At 41.5% G+C, this 19,892-nt stretch overlaps 1 protein-coding gene across 2 annotated transcripts in view; it reads left to right on the plus strand.

The window, feature by feature from the left end:
• Positions 1-1,759: 1,759 nt before the first annotated feature.
• The window catches only part of LOC119655043 (nostrin), a 244,130-nt gene continuing 225,997 nt past the window's right edge, over positions 1,760-19,892 (plus strand). The window contains exons 1-2 of one of the 2 annotated variants that reach the window (XM_038060726.1): positions 1,760-2,226; positions 16,113-16,206. In XM_038060726.1, coding sequence (XP_037916654.1) covers positions 16,180-16,206 — 27 coding nt within the window. In that variant the 5' untranslated portion in view covers positions 1,760-2,226; positions 16,113-16,179. The remainder of the gene's footprint in view (positions 2,227-16,112; positions 16,207-19,892) is intronic. The other variant, XM_038060730.1, reaches the window with a different exon arrangement.

Raw genomic sequence — 19,892 nt, forward strand, 5'->3', positions numbered from 1 at the left:
AAACACCTACTAATCAGGATAGCCGTTTTGATTACAATAACATTCACTTTAAGTCTTTACAGAAACAAAGATAACCGTTCAAATTCCCGAATTAAACCCCTTTGAAATGTTGTAGTTGATTTTTAGGATGAAACACCATCTTCGTGCCGTTCGAAACTAATGACCATCCATTCCTTGCTCTTGAGCCTCGTGCTTTCGGTTTTGAGTTTGGCTATTAGCTTCTGTGGTCCATCCGCATCCTAGATGACCGCGTCCGGTATTCACACTATCATCTTGTTCATCTGGACCGTCTATCTAGTCCCAATTTATATAATGGTTCTATCCCACGGTGTGACAATTGATTTCGTGAACGGCAGTCAAACCTTAACCTGTTAATTCTCCGGTTATGGGTACGACCCCTTGATCCAGGTAACCGTGTGTGTCCTCTAGGCGTGTCGATCAGTCCGAGATTGTTAGTAATTCTGGTTGACTGAAAACAACGTTGTGAACGCTATACTCTATTATACCATGTGATTGGGGGTAGTAGAGTTATTACTGTTTCTACCATTGTAGCTTGAAGAGATGCTTTCATATTCTCATTATAGTTAGCATGAATAGTGTCCCTTTTTCCACCATGTCTTCTTCCCGTTACAACAAACAATAACATTCTCATCACATCTGTATACTTATTGGACAATACCATTCCTAGTTCCCAGCAAGACATCTGAATAAGCTTTAACTAGATGCATTGCACACTATTTACAATCACGTTAACATATGTCGGCATCTCATGTGGTCTCCACTTCAGAAGGTTTCCTATTCTCAACAGAAACTTGCATTCCGTGTGTACTATTTACTCTGCAGACATAACGTTTCAATTGAAATGCTTGGTTGCACCTGTGCTGACTATTTACAGAAGCAATGACTGCAAATTGGGCTAGAAAGAATCGGACCCGCGGTCTTTATATGGCCTCAGTCCCATGCTGTTCGGAGCCGGTGTAGACGGTATGGGCACGGAAGTATCTGATAAGTTCACGCACTCGTGCAGTATCGGATAGATGCACATGGTGAATAGATGCACCCTTTGACAAGAAGACAGCTCCAATATGCAGTCGTGTTCACTGAAGTCAACGTTACTCAATGACTGTAGTGGATGTTATCAAGTGAAAAATGGTATCATGGACCAGGAACACATGTCGGTTGGTCTGAGATACTTTTCGAGGATCTGTCTTCCAAAATTACAGTTTTTTTCGGGACCTTGGAAAAATTTCCGTTGACTTAAGCTAGGATTGGATCGCCTAAATAATTCAACATTTGAAGATTGGGGGGATGTCAATTTTAAAAGCCAAATGAAATGACCTTAGACCTCATTAAGTGTATAAGGCTTTTGGATGTGCTAACAAAGGAGTATCTGAATCTGGTAAACTTCAGATAGGTATAAATAATTGAAAGCTCCACTGTACAGTATTAATGACGCCATCGACTCGAAATGAACAAAATTGGTGGTACCCGCTTACTTAAAAAAGTCTCCACAATGAGCTCCACCAAAGCTTAACCATACTCAGCAGCTTTTTGAATTTCAACGCGGTAATCAAGCCGCGATCTTGTCGGTTATTTGCTTGATAACAACATTTTGCCATACACGCTAGTACAACTCGGCTCATACGTTGAATTTTGAATGATTGCTTGCAGATTAACCGCTACTCGCAATCCACAGATACAGATACATCTACTGGGGTCGCCTCAGGTAGTACAACTTACTACTATTGCTCAGCTGTTACTCAGTCAGCGGTTCGTTACTAGTCGGCTAGTATCTAGTATGTGCGCATGCTTAGCGGTCTAGCAGGTATTGCTCGCGATTGGACGTGCGTGAAGTGTTGATTCTGGAATAGTTTGTTGTGTCTGTAAAGATATCCATAATCCTTACCTTGGCGTCCCAATTATCTTTTTTGCCAAAAATTTTTCAGTTGATATGATCTGATTTCAAAGGAGGTTTGTGTGCTGGAAAAGTGTTTTTATTGGAGTGACAAGCGCTCTGAACTGTGTTGTGTCACACCTTTCAGTGTTTACTCAGGTATTACTCAACAAGCCAGAAGAGCTTGGCGGGTTCTATTCGCAGTGGAAGTATCGCATGGTTGAGTGATTCAGTTTAGAAGCAAGTGCTTGGTCAGAGAATTTGCATACAAATTGGTGGCTGGCAAATCAATTGAATACGCGGACGCCGGATGATCTTCATCTCCACGAAGGGTGAGTGTCGGTGTCAGTTAGGGTTTTGAAAATCAAATGTTTTGATTCAGAAACTCTTGAAATATATGAAGAAATAAAGTAAATTGGAAAAAGAACTTGACCAGTAGTGAGGAGCGATAATTTCCAGGGAAAAGATTCTGAATGAATCTATTTCTGTTACCTCCGTTACGAATTATAGAGTGCACCTAGCATGGTCCTCTATTGGTCAGTGACCTGTGTCATAACTTTTGGTGGGTTCGTGCGAGTTAGACTTACGAGGCGGTAATATTATGATAGAAAGACATTCTTACAAGATCTGTGTACCATGTTTCCTGCCATAATCTAAGGAGCTTCTCACTAGGGTCGGTCTTTCTTCGCATTTCACCTTCATTAGGCCGTGTATTGGTTCCGCTTTTCATTAGCAGGGACAGCGATGTCTAGCAGGAGTTTTCGTTAGGAGCACTTTATTGAAAGAAATATGACAATATGTCTTTTAGGCACATTTATACTTTCCCCTTTTTTCATATATTATAATTTTTGTTATTTTCGCAAGCCCTGACTTATCTTAACCCATATGGGTAGGCTCTAGCTTAGTAAGTTTTCTGTTGCTGGTGATAGTTTGCAACTAGGTACAAAGATAGTTTCGGGTTGGTTTGAGGTTGTTCCCAAAGTTCTCAGTAGGACAATTGCTATCCCTCGCCTTCGTATAGTCTTAAAGGTTTCTTTTTAAGGTTTTGTGTAAACCCAAAACAGAATTGAGTCGATGTCTGCCTGTCCGTCTGTCTGTATTTTTTTTTGAGGAGGTGGTAATCTTCAAAAGACACTGGTCTGGACACACTAATGTGTGGGATTTTTACCCACTGAAACCACCCGCAACTCCCTCCCTGCCCCACGGAACCACCATCAGGTATTACATCACGGGGCGGAGTCAGCTCATTCTCATTCTTCTATACGCGACGTACGTGATGCGATCATGGAGTTGACCGCATCCCAGTTCTCTTGCTGTGCTACCATTTTTGACACCAAATTTTTTGGTACCAGCACCCTTCCTAGAGTCTCCTCTAGATTCTTCCTTTCTTCCACAAATCTCGGATAATGAAAGAATACATGCTCTGGATCCTCAGGGACTCCATCTCAATTTGGACAATCGGGTGAGGTCTTCAATTCAAACCTGTACAGGTATTGGCGATATCCTCCGTGCCCCGTGAGAAACTGGGTGAGATTGAGAGTGTCGTCTCTCCAACCACTCCTTGATGGTAGGAATGAGCTTGTGAGCCCACCGACCCTTTCCCCAGCATTCCCACCGCCATTTATTTACGGATCTCTCCCTCTCAGTCTTCTCCGTCTGCGATGAGGGAGAGATTGGCTTTGCATTGTTCGCCATCTCATCTGGGAAGATGTCAATCGGCATTATTCCAGAGATAACGAATGTTGCATCATCTGAGACAGTCCTGAAGGTACAGCATACCCTCATGGCTGTCCTCTCCGCAGATTGCACTCAGTTTGTTAGTGTTAACTGACATCCGCAACGCCTCCTTCTAAACTGTGGTCGCATAGAGCATGATTGTGGCCCTCCCACGTTCGGCATCATCCTTGGCAGGGCCATACTAGCAGTGGATAATTTGTCGGAAACATACTGCACGTGTTGCTTATAGTTGAGCTTCCTATCTATCACCACCCCCAAGTATTTGATGTTCGGCTTGGAAGTGACGTAATTTCTCTTCCTTTGCTTAGTAATGAGGACCGCTTCTGTTTTATCCTCCGCAAGTGTCAGACCAGAGATCGCTAGCCAACTGATTGTCTGAGTAACTCAGCGTCTTCAAGATCCTTTGCGACTCTGTCTGTCTGTAATACCCGATTTATTCGGGGAAAGCTAGGCCGATTGTCACGAAAATTGGTAAAAGCGTGTGATCTGTTGTTCCCTTTACATGTAGCAATTGGCACCATTTTGTGTTGAATTTCAGGGGGGGGGGGGGGGGGCTCTCATACATGTGAATGGAAGGTGGATATTTTTTTCATAAGATGTGGCCATGGCCAAATGGAAGGGCTCAATTAGTACTTTTCGAACCTGGTTCCATATTTGATATCGGGTGGAACATAGGGGAGTGAGGGCTCAAAATATGACTATCAAAAAGTGTAATAGGTCTCGTTCTCAGAACCTATCCAACCGAAAAAATCTCTACAAAATTTGGCATGCACCATGACGATATACTCGTAGTTTCCCCCTTTTTAACTTTTCGTGAATTCACATTTCATCCCAGAACTTGGTCGCAACTTTCAGAAGGTGCAGATTCCGTACTATTTTGTGGTAATACAATTTAGTTCTTGAAATACTCTGGGGAACCTTCTTGAAAAGTTTGGTTTGTAAGTATTTAAGCGTGATCGGAGTTTCGATATATGTTCTTCTACAGAAAACCCTTTGGACTTGGTTGATTCTAATTTTGTTTGGGTTGTTTTTCCAATACAGCAACATCAAATAAACAGCCGCCTTGTTGTCGTTTCTTTGCTTCACGATTCGGTGTCTAGGGGCTTAGCTTTTTTTCGGCTCGTCTTGATGGAATGCGCAATTTTTCGCGGCTGAAGTCGAGAGGATCTTAATTCACTACCTATAATAATAACATTGTCAAGGGAATCCGCATTGCCTCCTAGAAGAACTATTGTGTATACCTATAAATGATAGTATGTCATATAAGCCTATAACCAATAGGAACTTTAATATGTTTCCTACTTCGAACTGATATCTGGTATTAAGTATTCTCCCAGGTGCCTCGACCTACTGTCTATTACTTTGTCCCAGAACCTTTTGCTCACAAAATCTGCAGATAGTGTTTGTAGATATATTTAGCTTCCCAGACTGATAATTTAGCCTGCAGTGAATATTCCCACCATGATCGTAAGGCTCTTCTTGGTAAAGTTTAAACAATCTTTCGGGCGGTCGGATTCGTATCCCTCCATGGGCACCCTGGACTACTCCATTCCTGGTAAGTTCACCCAGTACAACTTCTTCAGCCGTTCCTTTTCATTTTTCAGTGTCTTAGCCATGAACCTATTTCCGACCCCACAGAAAGTTCTGCTCCGTATTTCGGCATCCCGGTTCTTTTAATGGCTAACAGGCAAACCAGTGTTTCAAGTTTGTGTAAATTCCTGCTTGTTGTCTTGAGTTCAGTTCTGTTTGCCGAGATTACACTCTCCCCGTCTTGATAGTTATTGGCCTCACTATTGCAATTTATATCCAAACTAGTATCTTCGTGGTGCATCCCTAGGTTTTCTGATCATAGCCCTCGCAGCTTTCCGTCTAGTGTGATTTTCAAATATATGATATCTGTATGGGATTACGTATTAGAACGTCAGTTCCTCCGGTTGGGAAGGATCCCAGGAAATGAGCTCCGAGAAGCAGATGTAGTGTGTCCTCCTTATTCTCGCTAAATGTCCCATCTTCCTTCTTCGGACATGTGGAAGGTATTACCCTGTCTTCGGCTATAAGTTTGTATACCCTGGATAGCTTCTGTAGTTCCTTCCACATAATTCCCTGTAGCTGTTTCGTTTTGGTACCCTGATCATGCTAGACGTCGGCAGTGCATTTTTGTACCTTTGCCAGGCCCCGGGTTTGTTTCGCCCAGTCCACGAGTTTTCGAACTTTCGTTCTTATGGGGGCTAGGTTCCTATTTCTCCAGGAAAAGTCCCTCGATGACTTGACTGCCTTAGCCGGACGAAGCGTCAATGACGACTTTGTTGAAGTTTGCCGCCACTGTTTCCAGCTCTATTTCGGTCCTGATGTCACCACCAGTGAATGAGCCATGTTTTCACGCAGGTCCCTTGTATAGGAGTCCCAGTCTGTTCTCCTTGGATTCCTTCTTATTTTGTCTTCTTCGGAGTTGCCCCAATGCCGTGTTTGATTATTCTGTGATCTGACATAGACGGCCCATCCGGCACCCTCCGTTTCTTGACCAAACCGTCCATCATAGTGTTCCCTAGAGTTACGGCTAATACCTCATGCCTGGTGCTAGTCACGAATGTTTGTGTGTTTCTCTGTGCACGTGCACAGGAATGCTACTAAAATTGTAATTGATGAGCTGGTTACGGCGTTTAATTGCTTTCAAGGATCAGCCGTCTACCCGGACCGGGAGAAGTTTGCCTTCCTCCTTACTTCTAATAACTCTTCATAATCGCGTGAGGAGATCCATGTTTTGAGTGATGGGAAGCCGTGAATATTTGCTCCGGAAACAATTTCGACCGTATGACCAGTCGAATGCTCTTCACCGCATTAGCATAGCTAACAGCGGCCTTCCGGCTCTTATCTACACCTCTGAACTACTCGGGAATTCCTCCCTATCGTGCTTGTGTTGGGGATTCTTGAGGCATTCCTCTTTTGTTGGTAAATTTCCGGTATTCTATGCTCTCCTGGCTCTGATTTTGAAGTCTTGAATTAGTCCTGAGACTTCTAAAGAACCTCCTCTGATTTCAGTCTTCCCTTTAGATAGTGCAAATACCATTTAGCCCCTGCGTCCGCCACCGAGGTCTGTCTTCTTCTTGATGTCTGATATGGTAACCACAGATATATTTTTGCAAGTCGCTAGTTTTTGAGCAGAGATCTTTGTTGGTTGCGATATTCGAAGCAGGCTAATGTTGACCTTAGGTCCCCTGTTTCTCCCTTCTTGAGTTCGAATGTTTTTTAATTGTGTACTCATTGGGTTCATACGGGTATGGGGGTTAACAGGCATGCCGTACAGTACTCCTCCGATAAGGTAAGCTTACTCACTATGGTGGCCAGGTATGAGGGATAAGAGGTATGCCGAGCAGTAATCCCCCGGTAAGGTAAAGCTTACTCACTATGGTGGGTATCAGTGAGGCTCAGTCAGCTACCGCCCATTGCAATTTAACTAATGGGCACGGTTTGCATGACCGCCCGGATTGGGTTGGTGTAGTCCATCCCCATTATCGAAATATAAGTAAGCTATCGGAAATTAATGTACTCAATCAGTTATGATGGTCGAAGACTGCCATCATCATCTTTTGACTGAGAGTGAAGAAATAGATTCAACACGGTACCGTAGATCAGTTTGTTCTATCCTCTCAGGGTGGTGCGCAGAGCTTGGAGCATGGCAGGTAGGTGTCGTTTTCACAGCGGATAGTTCAATTTGGTTCTTCTCACGAGTCTGGAGTCCTTTTTTATTATCCGTTAACATTTCCGCCTAGCCGCTTGATATTTCCCTAAAAAAAACAACCTGGTTTTAGCATTGATGAACCAATCCGTAGTCTCAATCTTTAGGACCTTCCTTGTGCTCAAAAAATTGTCTCTGTAACTTATGTAACTGTACGTATTTCTGTCTCTGTACCACGTAAAACTCCTTTATTAATCTGAATACGCATCGAGTTTCCAACGGTGGCTTTTTACTAAAAGAAAGTAATTTAGCACTTACAAGTTTAACCTTTTCTCATAAGAGCTGCGCCACATCCGATTCAGGTGGGGTGTGGTATATACTATATTCGATGCTTCATAGTCTAACTAAATAGGAAGGATTTTTTGCTTTAGCAATAGTTATCGTAATATAAAGGTAAAGATAAAGGCTATACTTTCTTTGAGTTAGTTGGGATATTCATTTAATATTTGAAACAATTTAATATTTTTTTTATGTGGACCGATTGAGATTTTCATTCGCTTCTTCCTAGATTTTGTTAAAATCCACGTTAATCCTCTTTCTTACTAATTTAATGGATTATTTTAGATAAGGGTCAATTGCTTTCATTACTCTAATGGGATTAACACCTGAAGCGAAGATAAGAGTGTCATTGAAATATTGGATAAGTTCTGAGTCAGGTTGATAAATGGCTACATCAACTGCGAATGATTGTATAGTATGAATTCTGGGAATATATATATATCATCAGTAGCTGATGAAGGGGGTAAGTCGCTCCCGGAATATATATTTACGTTTAAAACCAAAAATTGTAGTTTGGAAGAAGCTACCCCTGGTCTATTAATTTTAGGTTGGACTACAAGTAGCAGATGAAAATTTAATCTCTTAGAAAAGATTACCGGGGATTGCATTAAATTGGAGGTCACACCAGTTGATGAAAACGGTGCTAATTGCACGAAGGTTTCGATGGTTTCAACAAAGAGATAAATCATGAAAAGGGGGTGATTATTAAGCTGTTTGGGGCAATAGAGTCTCCGACCTAGGATTCGTTAGATTCTGGGTGGGTTTTACCTGTAGATAGAAGGGATCAGTCAAGGTTGACGTTTTATTTATATTGTTTTAAATGGTTCCATTGTTCATAGTCAAGCAATTAGTTTGAAAGAGCCCTCACTAATCATTTAATGCCAGTTCCTTTGAAAAATTTGTTTGAGCCAAATTTACCTAGATTTTTAAGTGGATCAGGATATCTTGTTGATTGGCTCATGCATGATGTTGGCAGTTTAGATAAGCTTTCCACATTACAACAGTGCAGTTTCGCTTGCTCCCAAAATAATAAGCCGGTAACGCTCAAATTTATATTCATGTTTGAGAAAACGAACATTTTGGGGTCCGTGAATTGGCATTATTACTAAGTCTTGTTAGTGTATAATAGGAGAAGCATTCGTTTACTAAAGGAATGTCTTTATCCTTTCTTGACTAGTAATGTGGTACCTCGACCAACTTGAGCGTCGTGACTGCTGTTCTTTGTTGGTTTATGTGCTGCTTTTCTCTCCATGGGTGTCATTATATTTTCAAAGGAGTGGCTCACCTCTTTTTTGGTACCAGTTTGACGGGGGATGCAGATTACCGGCCTTCTTTTTGCAAACTGAATCGATATGGTTAGCTTTTCTGTCAAGCCCTTTATTCGATTTGTTACAGTTTTAAGCAGGTTTTTACTTGTTGAGATGCTTGTTCTTCTTTCTCACGAAATTCGTCATGGATTTGATAAGAAGATGCGGGTGGAAGTGCTGCATCTATTTTCCAATCGATCAACTTTTTGCGGAGTTGTTTTGTTAGAAGAAAATGGCCATGAATTGTCGTCACGATGAATACCAGAGTTGACTAAATCATTCTAAATACTTCATTGGATCATTTTTGCTTTAGAATTTTCTAAGATGAGCACACTTTCAGGTTTTACTTGTCGACTTGGATTATTTTCGTTTCTTTTAAGCCTGGTTTTTTCGTGAGGGGGAAACTGAAACTGACACCAATAGGGTTTGTCCATAAGGTAACACAACTTGTTTGAAGATGAAGTTATGAAAAAGTGGTATATAAATGGGAGCAACTTGTCGTCGAAACAGTGCTGGATGTTTCTGGTTTTTCTTCGAAAAGGGTATGGCACCTAGTTAGTTTGTATTTCCAGGACTTATTATGCAGATGTTCTCGAAAGATCGTTGAAAAGCGATCGTTGGTGACGTGAACCTTCTTGTAGCCTGTCGCCTTAATGCCCCATATAAAGTTGAACTTGTCACTATTGGCTTCCTTTTCTCTGAAGCCCATTAATTCGGGCACTTTTACTGTCTTCACTATCAGCAACAGTAATGGTTGTCTCAGCAGGAGCAGAAATTTAGTGCAACCATTATTGATGCAGTTATTGCTGGTATAGCCATTTCTGTTCATATTGCAATTGCTGATTTTACTTTTTGCTGGAGGGTTTCGTGTACTTTCCTCAGCTACAGCTTTCATATGAGTTTCTTTCCCGAAGGGCGTTGCAATTCAGGTGTCACCCCATAGTCTCCAACTCCGGATTTTCATAAAAATGCCTTGCAGTCAACCTGATATTTTCTTGTGTCTTTGTTTTCGCTTTTTTCCTGTCGATTGCCGGCCTCAGTTGGTCCCAGCTGATCGGTTAACAATCTTAAGGTTTCTAAGGCATGTTATCAATGAATATGGTTACTTCCCTCTTCGTGTTTGACGTTCGATACTTATCTTCCTAATAGTAAGTTGCTGCTCTAGTGGTGAAATGTCGGATGCTTAGGTTTGGGTCGAAAATGGTTATTCCTTGTTGGGGATCCTCTTAAGTTAGTCTAGAAGAAAAGAACTGATATTGGTATTGAAATTGAGTTTATAGTAACTGCAGGCTCATGGGTCTGGAAAGGACTCATCTGAAATAGCTCAAAAGCATCACCGAAGGTTGTCAGGTACCATGTGAACTAGCATAGCCCTTAAAGGGCCTATTTGGCAATAGAAATCTTTTACTTTCCAATTTCCATTAAATCACTGCACCATTGCCGGTTTTTCACAATCATTTTATGTTTCGGTAATATTTTACGTATTGATATAGCGGCAATCTAAGTCCATCCATTGCTTTTTCTTTTCCGTTGAGGTCATTACTCGCAACCTTATTTGAAATCTTGAAACAAATGAGCATTCCTTTTTCAGCATATTTTCTAATAATGGTTTCTATGGTTCTCTACAGATTAGGGGTCACTAGATTGGTATGCTCTGCTGAACGCAGCAAATACATACAACAGGCTGCTTCCATTCATTGAGCTAGCGGCTGGTCGCTCGGAACGATGCCATGGGTTTCTGCAAACCCATTCTATACTCGGTGCGATAGCAATGGTCATGGGTTGGCTCGCATGGCATTGGCTGTTGGTAATTGAGGCTCCTAGCTGGCGCCAGATGTCAGATTACCTTTAAATCAGCCCTGATTACTTAGCTCGGTTAATCGAGAGTTGCTTCTCGACGAAGATTTTCTGACAGACGACAACCTGGCGGTAGTGTTGCTCTGAGGATGTAGAACTTTGTGGAAGTAAAATCATTTATTATATAAAATCAGGGCTACGAATGGTTACTCATCGTGGCGCTACAGCCTGATGTCCCCCCCTGGCCGCTTGGATCATTGTTCTCCAATTATTTCGGTCACGTAACCGCGTCCTCCAATCCTGAAAGCCCAGTAGTTGCTCGGCATCCGTATATACTGTGCTTTCCCGCCGTGCTCCGTTCATAACCTTTTTAGACATGCCTTGCCCACTGAAGGCGTTGTAATAACGAATTTCGAAACTTCTAGCTCATCGTACAGTTCATAAAACTCATGGTTGTATCGGATGCGCCATCCATCACGGTCGCGAAGTTTTCCGAAAATTCGCTGAAGCATTTTCCTTTTGAAGGTGTTTAGCAAATTTTCGGTGGCCTGGGTTAGGGTCCAGGTTTCGCACCCATAGCGTAGCACTGGTCGTATTATGGTTTTATATACGCGGAGCTTCGTGTTTCTGTGCACATACTTCGATTTCATTATGGGAAGGACCGAGAAGAAAGTCTTATTCGCTAGCTGTATCCGTCGCTTGACCTCGTCAGTCTCATTGGTGTCCTTTGACATGCTTTTACCCAGATATATAAAGCTGTCTACGAATTCGATGTTGAGGTCCCCTACGTTGATCTTTGAATGAGCTGGCGTCTTAATTCTTGATTACATCGTTATTTTCGTTTTTGCCTAATTGATGCGTAGTCGAACTTCTTTCGCAGCAGGGCCAAGAGTGTGAAGAAGCTCCACTGCGTCGGTCAGTTTTCGAGACATGGTATTGATGTCATCTACGTACGGTAACAATTGTGTTGACATAATGAGTAGCGTCCCGCTGGTGCTGGTATCCATTGCGCCAGTCCGTCGCCCTGCTTCAAACCAGTATGTGTTTCAAAAGGATCAGTAGACCTGTTATGGATTATGGATGCGAAATGGAGCTGGTCAGTCATACTAGTATATCAAATTGCAACATTATGTTGTATAGTACTCTACGCTCTATATTGTCGTGGTTGAAGCCGATAAAAATTTGGTGCACGCCAATTTTATATTCCCAGCAGTTTTGCAGGATTAGTTTCACGGTAAAAAGCTGGTCGGTTATGGAGCGACCCGGCCTAAAACCGCCTTGGTACCCGCCAATGAGTCATTCGACATATGGTCTTATTCTATCCAGAATTTTCGTCAGTAATTTATAGGACGGACAGACTAGTGAAATGTCTCTGTAGTTTTTGCAATGCAATCTCTCTCTCTCCCTCTTTGTGGATGGGACAGACGATGCTCCCACGGAAGTCGTCTGGGATCTACTCGTCCTCCCAGATTCGCAGCAGTAGGTAGAGTGTCGCATTTAGTAGACCCGCTCCACCGGATTTTAACAGCTTCGCTGGAATCTCATCCGCGCCCGGCGCTTTGTTTGATTTCAGTGACCACGCGGCGTAATCAACTTTTTCTGCTGTCGGAGGATGTATAGTGAGGCCAGGATCACCAATACCGCCATCGTTTTGAGCTACTTATATGGGGGCGCCAGTTGTCGGATTCAGTAGCTCTTCAAAATAGGACGCCCAGCGTTTGTTGATACTGTCGGAATTGGTGATGATGTTTCCATCTTTGTCCTTGCAGGGGCTAGACTTGGGTTCCGTTCTTAATTGTATTCACTAGTTTATATGCTTCTCTGGTGTTTTTATTAGCTAGGTTTTCAATAATTTTCAGTAACTGCTCGTCAAAATATTTCCGTTTCTTACGTCTAATTATTCTATTCGAAATTCGCTCTGGTTGCTTGTTGGATATATTGTCTGTAGGCCTCCTTCTATGCATGAGTGATATTCTGCATTCATCGTCAAACCAGTCATTTGCGGTCGCCGGGAAATGTATCCCACGACCTTCTCTGCGACTTTCTTGATGGTGCCTTTAAGTCCTTCCCAGAACCCATTTACTTCTGTGTTGCTAATGTCGTGTAGGATAGATGATAGTTTTTCCTCCAGGGCGGCTGTGTATGCCTGCGCCCTAGCATCGCGTGGCTTATCAGTCGCGAAGATTTTTGTGGACTGGGGAGATTCTGCACCAATATGTTGCCTTCACCAAGTGATAGTCTCAATCGCAGTTTGCTTGTCGATAGGATTGTGCATCCACAATACACTGGACGCCCATGTTTTAGCAATGAGGACGTGGTCAATATGGCTGACGGTATATATGTCTGGTAATTTTCACGTCTGTTGGTGAATGCACTGGTGTGGGGAGCATATGGAGCTTACGATAAGATTTCTACTGCTGGCGAAGTTAATTAATCGTTGACCGTTATGATTGCATTTCTCAGTCTGTATCCTCCAGTGGTTCCCCGATGCCTGCTTTCGAATGGTTAGTACCAACCACAGAAACTGCAACACTTGATGATCAGGAGGTCGTTTCAAAATCGATTAGTAGATAGGTGAGTTGAGCTTCGAAGAGCATTTGAAACTTTAGCAAGGGTGATGTCGTGATGTCGGCTGCTTATCGCAGAGGTGGGTTTATCCAACCCACCATATGCAGTTTCTATCTGGGCGGAAATATTAGATAACATTGTGAACCAGAAGAGGCTGAGTTCAACATACCGGCCAATCGCGGGAATGATCCCCTTGGATTTTCCAGTGAATGAGGAGAACAATCTCTATAACCGACCTTACACGATTAGAATTTTATCAGTTTACCATGAGTCAATCCATCAAAAATGGACTGTTGAAATGACTGATGGACTGACATGTTCAATATAAACAAGACGACAAAAAATCATCTTTGTTGCATGTATGGAAAGATCCTAACCATTCGGAAGTTATGTTTCGATTAACAAAACACTGACAACTGCATTACTGTCAACTTATTATCAGTCCAGCCAGACTGAAAGATTTTATTTAAAAATTTAAATTTTCATCAGTCCATCAGTCATTGCTATAAAAATCTCCTAGACGATCAGTGCACCATAATTTTGCCATTCGGACTGAAACCAGACTGATGAAATACTGAGCGTTTAAGGTCAGCCTATCAGAGAAGGATGGTAGATTCCTCCATCTATCTCTCCACGGTGGGATAATTCTGAAAAGGACCACTGGGCTCATACATTTTTCCCTTGCATTGAGAGCCGGAGCGAGCGAAGACACGGAGAATTGAGTTATCACCAGACAGTTCTTTCCCGGACACGGTGGCAATAGAAAATATTTGCATTTTTTCAGATTGGACGAATTTTCCGGCTGTATTAAATGCGGCTCTACATTCGATGACACGGAGAGATTTTCGGGTGATGGAAGGAGATTGAGCGGAGCCATAATATCATGGAGGCGATGCTGAGAGGCTTTTCTCACCGAACTGTTGCTTTTGTGCTCGATTGGCTTTTCCAAAGTTTGGATCAGGGTGATAAGGGTTTAGAGATGAGCTGCTGACAGCGATCTTAAGAAACACCAGTTTTGGTGACTGGAAATGCCTTTTGCCTTAAGCTTGTGCTATGTCATATAACAGCTTCTAGCAGCTTCTGGACTTGTGACGGGATATCCAAGAATACCTGAGGGAAATCAAAACAAAACCAAAACCAAGAAGCCTCCCGCTCTTCAAGAGTTTAGCCTGTTGCATTATTAATTATCGTGCAGACACTGGTCACCACACTATAGGGCCATCTCAAACAGCTCTGCAAACTTTTTTGTCTTGTCTGCGCAGGCAGAAATTTTTCGTGGCATTTGCTGGCTTCGTTTCTTCGTCGTACTTCATATATCTTATAGGGTCATTTGCTTTACTCATTAGCCCTAGCGACACCTAGTGTCAAGTATGCAATCTTTCTGGACTATTGCCTTCTAATTGGAAACTTGCAGTTTGTCTTTCGGTTTGTATAGCTTCATCATTTCAAAAAATCCCCGGAACTTCTTGTCATGTGGCCATCTCATCATCAACAGCGCAACAACCGGTTTACAGTCTAGGCCTGCCTTAATAAGGAACTCCATACATCACGGTTTTGGGCTGAGGTCCACTAATTCGATATACTGTCTGGCGTCCTGGCCTACGTCATCGCTCCATCTTAGGCATTGTCTGCAACGTCTTTTTTACCAAGCCCTTATAGGCTTTCCGGGCTAGATCATCCTTATTCATACGGATTAGTAACCAGCCCACCGTAACCTATTGAGCCGGATTTTATAACCAGATGGTTATGGTATCGCTTATTGATTTCGTCGTTATGTAGGCTACGGAATCGTTCAACCTTATGTAGGGGGTCAACAATTCTTCAGGGGATTCTTCTCCTTAACTCGACTTGCTAAGAACCCAAGTTTCGGAGGAATACATGAGAACTGCAGGATTATTGTCTTATACAGTAAGAGATTTGACCCTATGGTGAGACATTTCGAGTGAAATGGTTTTTGTAAACTCTGTTGTCAGCTAATAACCGTACGCGGATTTCATTGTCATAGCTGTTATTAGTTGTGATTTTCGATTCTAGACAGGAGGAATTTTCAACGGTCTAAAAGTTGATTGGTTGGTTTTTGGAGCTGACGTTGCCACCACATATTTCGTCTTGCGTTCATTAATGTGTAGCCCAAGATCTCGCGCTGCCTGCTCGATCTGGATGAAGTAAGTTTGCACATCTCGGGTCGTTCTTCCCATGATGTCGATATCGTCAGCATAGGTTAGTACGGGGTGGACTTGAAGAGGATGGCGCTTCTCTCACATTTACCTCAGCATCACGGATCACTTTTTCCAGGGCCAGGCTAAAGAGGATGCATGATTGGGCACCTTCTTGTCTTAGATCGTTGTTGATGTTGAATAGTCTCGATCCTGTCGCTTTTATCTGGCCTCACACATTGGTCAGGGTCAGTCTAGTTAGTCTGGAACATCACTGATGATACAGTCAGATTCGCTTCTCCCAGGCCAGATTGTCCTCATCACTTGTAGCTGAGCGGGAGCGGCCTTTTATCTGGAAAGAACTTTTCCTTTCCTCGAACTTTCTCTCATTGGTTGAAGTGCAAAAATATGGATGTACCATGCTAGTTATGGGTTTTATGGGTTTTTCTGAGCTCATTTGCTTTCAGCTAATTTCATGCTAGAAGGACTGCGAAGACCATTATTTTGCAAAATATTATAATTAGCAGTGCTTAAACTCTGCGTTTATTCTTTAGTATTATAGTACTCAGAGATAGACTGCTGAAGGTCTATACCACAAAATTTAACTAACCGTGTCTTTTTATTCGTTTTTTTTGCAGATACACTTCTTAAATGAGGATATTCAACATAATTTATATCTTCTAAGTGGATCATCGTATCGCGGAGATGGCGCAATTTAAAGATAACTCATGGGTAAGTCAGTTAAGAAAGTTATAACGTTTCTGCAATACGGATACATATCTATCTAGGCATCTTGCTAAATAGTTCTTCTGGCAGATAAATCTGTTAATCTGCAGGTCTGTCTTTTTATTTATTGTGCTCCATCGACGCCATTGATTGCTCTGGTCATACTCAAGCACTTATAAACAATATCTAGATCTAAACGACAGGAAAGTAGAAAGATTTTTCTCTCATGCCGTTTCTTTGGTTTTTATTCAATTGTCCATCAACGGCGACATAATTTAGTTGAAGAGATTGTCGGGGATTGGAATATGTGGCTAAGTTGGAACTCGGGGTTTTTTCTCACTTTTGTAATTGGCTGGGACAACGGTCCGGTCGCGTTAGTCTGGTTGCGACGATTGCGATTATTGCAATAATAGTGAAATTTATGTTGGTTGGATGATTACGATAATGATGCGCGATAGTTGCGTTCACGTAGCGAGAAAAGAGAGATACTCTCGTTTTGATAGTGCTGGCTTCATGGTTGATTTTGAATGTACTCATCCTACTTTGCTCAGCTGCCATGAACGTAATAATATCAATAATAATCGTAATAGTACGAGTGGTAACATCAATTATAATGGTGATGTAGGCTGCACTGTTTTCTGTTATTGGAGAGCTTGGCTATTGTTATTAGATTCGGATTTTGGTGGACGAAATGAGAGACGCCAGGCAGACTCTCCAACATGAATGACCTTTTTTTTCAATTTTCTGGTCAGCGACTGGTACTCGATGTGTTAAGTGGATGCTGTGCATCTAACGTGTGGTCGAATATTAGATGTAAGGTTGTATAAAATCGGCTACGCTAATTTATAGCAAGTAGGGTACAGAATAATTTTGTAAGCTTGAAATTGAAAATCGCTTAGTGCCACATTTTGCTTGTTACGTTAAAAGTGTGATAATTTAGTTGAACCAGAAATCCAGGTCAAATATTGCATTATATTTGCAGTGCTACAAATTATTTTAGGTTCGATCTCAATTGTCTTCTATGTTGCTAACATATTTGCGATCTACACTTAGAAGTTTTGCCAATTGTGGTAGTTTTGATGATCGAATCACGGTATCGTAATGGATATGTGTCTCAGTTGCACAGCGTTATGCGCTATGATAATGCAACTGACGCAGAGTTTAACTGAGCAAAAGTTATAACATTAACAAAAAACGCTGTATGGATGTCTTATGGTCTACAAACTAGTGAACAGCAGATATAAAATGCCAGAATGGTAGCATCTGGCCGCGTACCATATACAGACGGTGAGTTTTCCCAGGGAACATCTCATGTCTCAGAATAAATATCCTACAGAGTCTCTCTCTTTTGATACATCATAGAACTGAGGGACTATTGTCATGTTTCCATTATAATTTTGAACTAAGAATTGCATCTGGATATTAAAACGAGGATATGAGGTCTTGCTGAAGGCAAAAGGATCACTACCATCTGAACTGTTTGAGATGAGTTCCAACACTGTCTTGTTAGAATCTATGGAAACCCGGTTACATTGACAACAAGGATCTTTTATTATCTCGTGGTCTGGGGCACGTTTTGGAGATAAGATATAAGATTAAATATTTTTAAGGATCACGAAACATTCTTATAAGCACGTCGAATGTATGTAGAGGTAGACATAAGTGGGCATTAGTTTTTGGTATGACTTACGTTGCTGGTAATGGTCTTAGAATTTGGGTGGCTGAACTAAGCTCAAAAATTTATGTAATACAAATTACTGCGAGCACATTATGCATAAAGTTCACTGTCGTGAAAGTTTAGGCGGTGACATTGTTTGGTTTGCCTGGAAATCGGAGAATGTCGCAAAAAGTAATGTTTTTCGTTTTCTCCAGTATTCTTACAGTTTAGTTCTCAGTTTTATCAATATTTTTATCACGCACTATCATCATCATCATCAACGGCGCAATAACCGGTATCCGGTCTAGGCCTGCCTTAATAAGGAACTCCGAAAAGCTGTCTGGCGTCCTGACCTACGCCATCGTTCCATCTCAGGCAGGGTCTGCCTCGTCTACCATAGATATTGCTCTTATAGACTTTCCGAGTGACCCGCCCACTGCAACTTTTTGAGCCGGATTTTATCCACAACCGGACGGTCATGGTATCGCTCATAGATTTCATCGTTCTTCGGAGGATTCTTCTCTGGAACGCGGCCGAAAGTTCGCAGTTTTTTTTTGGTAAGAATCCAAGTCTCCGAGGAATACATAAGGACTGGCAAGATCATAGTCTTGTATAGTAAGAACTTTGACCATATGGTGAACGTTTCGAGCGGAACAGTTTCTGCAAGCTGAAATAGGCTCTGTTGGCTGCCAACAACGGTGCACAGATTGCATCGTCGCACAATGGGGCCTTTTCTTCGTAAATAGCGCTCAAAACCTCAACTTTAATTTTGCGTTATTTTGACTTTATTATATGACTAAAACAATGTAAACATTTCGGCAAACCATCAGGTAAACAGGCTTAGTCCCAATTGTTTACTTTTATCATTTTTAGTCCTTGTCATTTCCCGTTGGTATTAGACTTCATTATTACATATATTCGAAGTGGCAAAAGCAAATATACGTCAGTTTCTTATCTTTCGCAAGTTCTGCTTCAAATTACTAGGGCGAGTTCTAGTAATGGTATGTAATACATTAAAATGCAAAAAAACAAATTTTAGTGGCGAAATTAGGAAGAAATTTGCATTCAAATCTGACCAGTCACTTTTATTTTTTAATATGAATATATCAATTTCGCGCAAGGGGATTTCAAATCCGCCTATGTAATGTTACAATAGAAGGTCCAAATAAATTGAATATGAAGGAAAAAGGGAAATCCCCTTGCGCAAAATTGAAAAATTGAAAAAAATCACTTTAGTGTGAAAAGTTTGTGCAGCTTTTTGGCTCTATTCTAGACGATTCTTGCACTCAAATTTCCATCACAAGAAAGAAAATATGCGAAATATTTTTCCAAACTAAACAAATATCATTTGATAAAAAGTTTGAAGATGCTTGGAATTTCATTTGTCAAAAAGTACCATCGAAAGTTAATCGCCTGAATCCATGCCAAATAACTTTAAAAATTTTTAAAATGCAGTTAAAATTAAAGTGCATAAGTTGCAATAGACGTAAGGACCGATTTTTTCAAATAGAAAAGAGATGACTAGAAGGGTCCTGCGTATTTCAAATCAACCGACATTGAAGAGATGGTTGCGGTCGGCCACTATTAGATTTCCAAACAAGTAGCGAGCAGACGAAACGTAGGAAAACAGCACCTTTGCGTGTTGGAAATCACCCGGATGTTCTAGCTTATGCTATACAAATCCAATTGGGGGCGAGCGGTAGAAAATTTGAAGCAGACGTGGTGAAGAAAGTAACCGAAATACTAGGGTTTGCTCAAAAACATATAAAAGATAAATATCTCCAAAAGTCAACATATTTGCTAGTAACTGATGTCCTGTCTATGATAATTGACGCTGAATTCAAAAAGCAATATAACGTAATCCGAAGTTATGCCAAGCAATTATTCCTGCCTTAAAAATTTATCTAAAAAGTAAAATTAAAATGTTACCCAGAAAACATTTCATTAAAAGAAAGTGAAGCTGAGATACCATTACAATCAATTTTAGACCATACTGCCTGTCGGCTACTGTCAGCTCAAAAAGATGTTATTAGAA

The sequence above is a fragment of the Hermetia illucens genome, chromosome 4, assembly GCF_905115235.1.
Source record: "Hermetia illucens chromosome 4, iHerIll2.2.curated.20191125, whole genome shotgun sequence".
NCBI classification, from domain to species: Eukaryota; Metazoa; Arthropoda; class Insecta; order Diptera; family Stratiomyidae; genus Hermetia; species Hermetia illucens.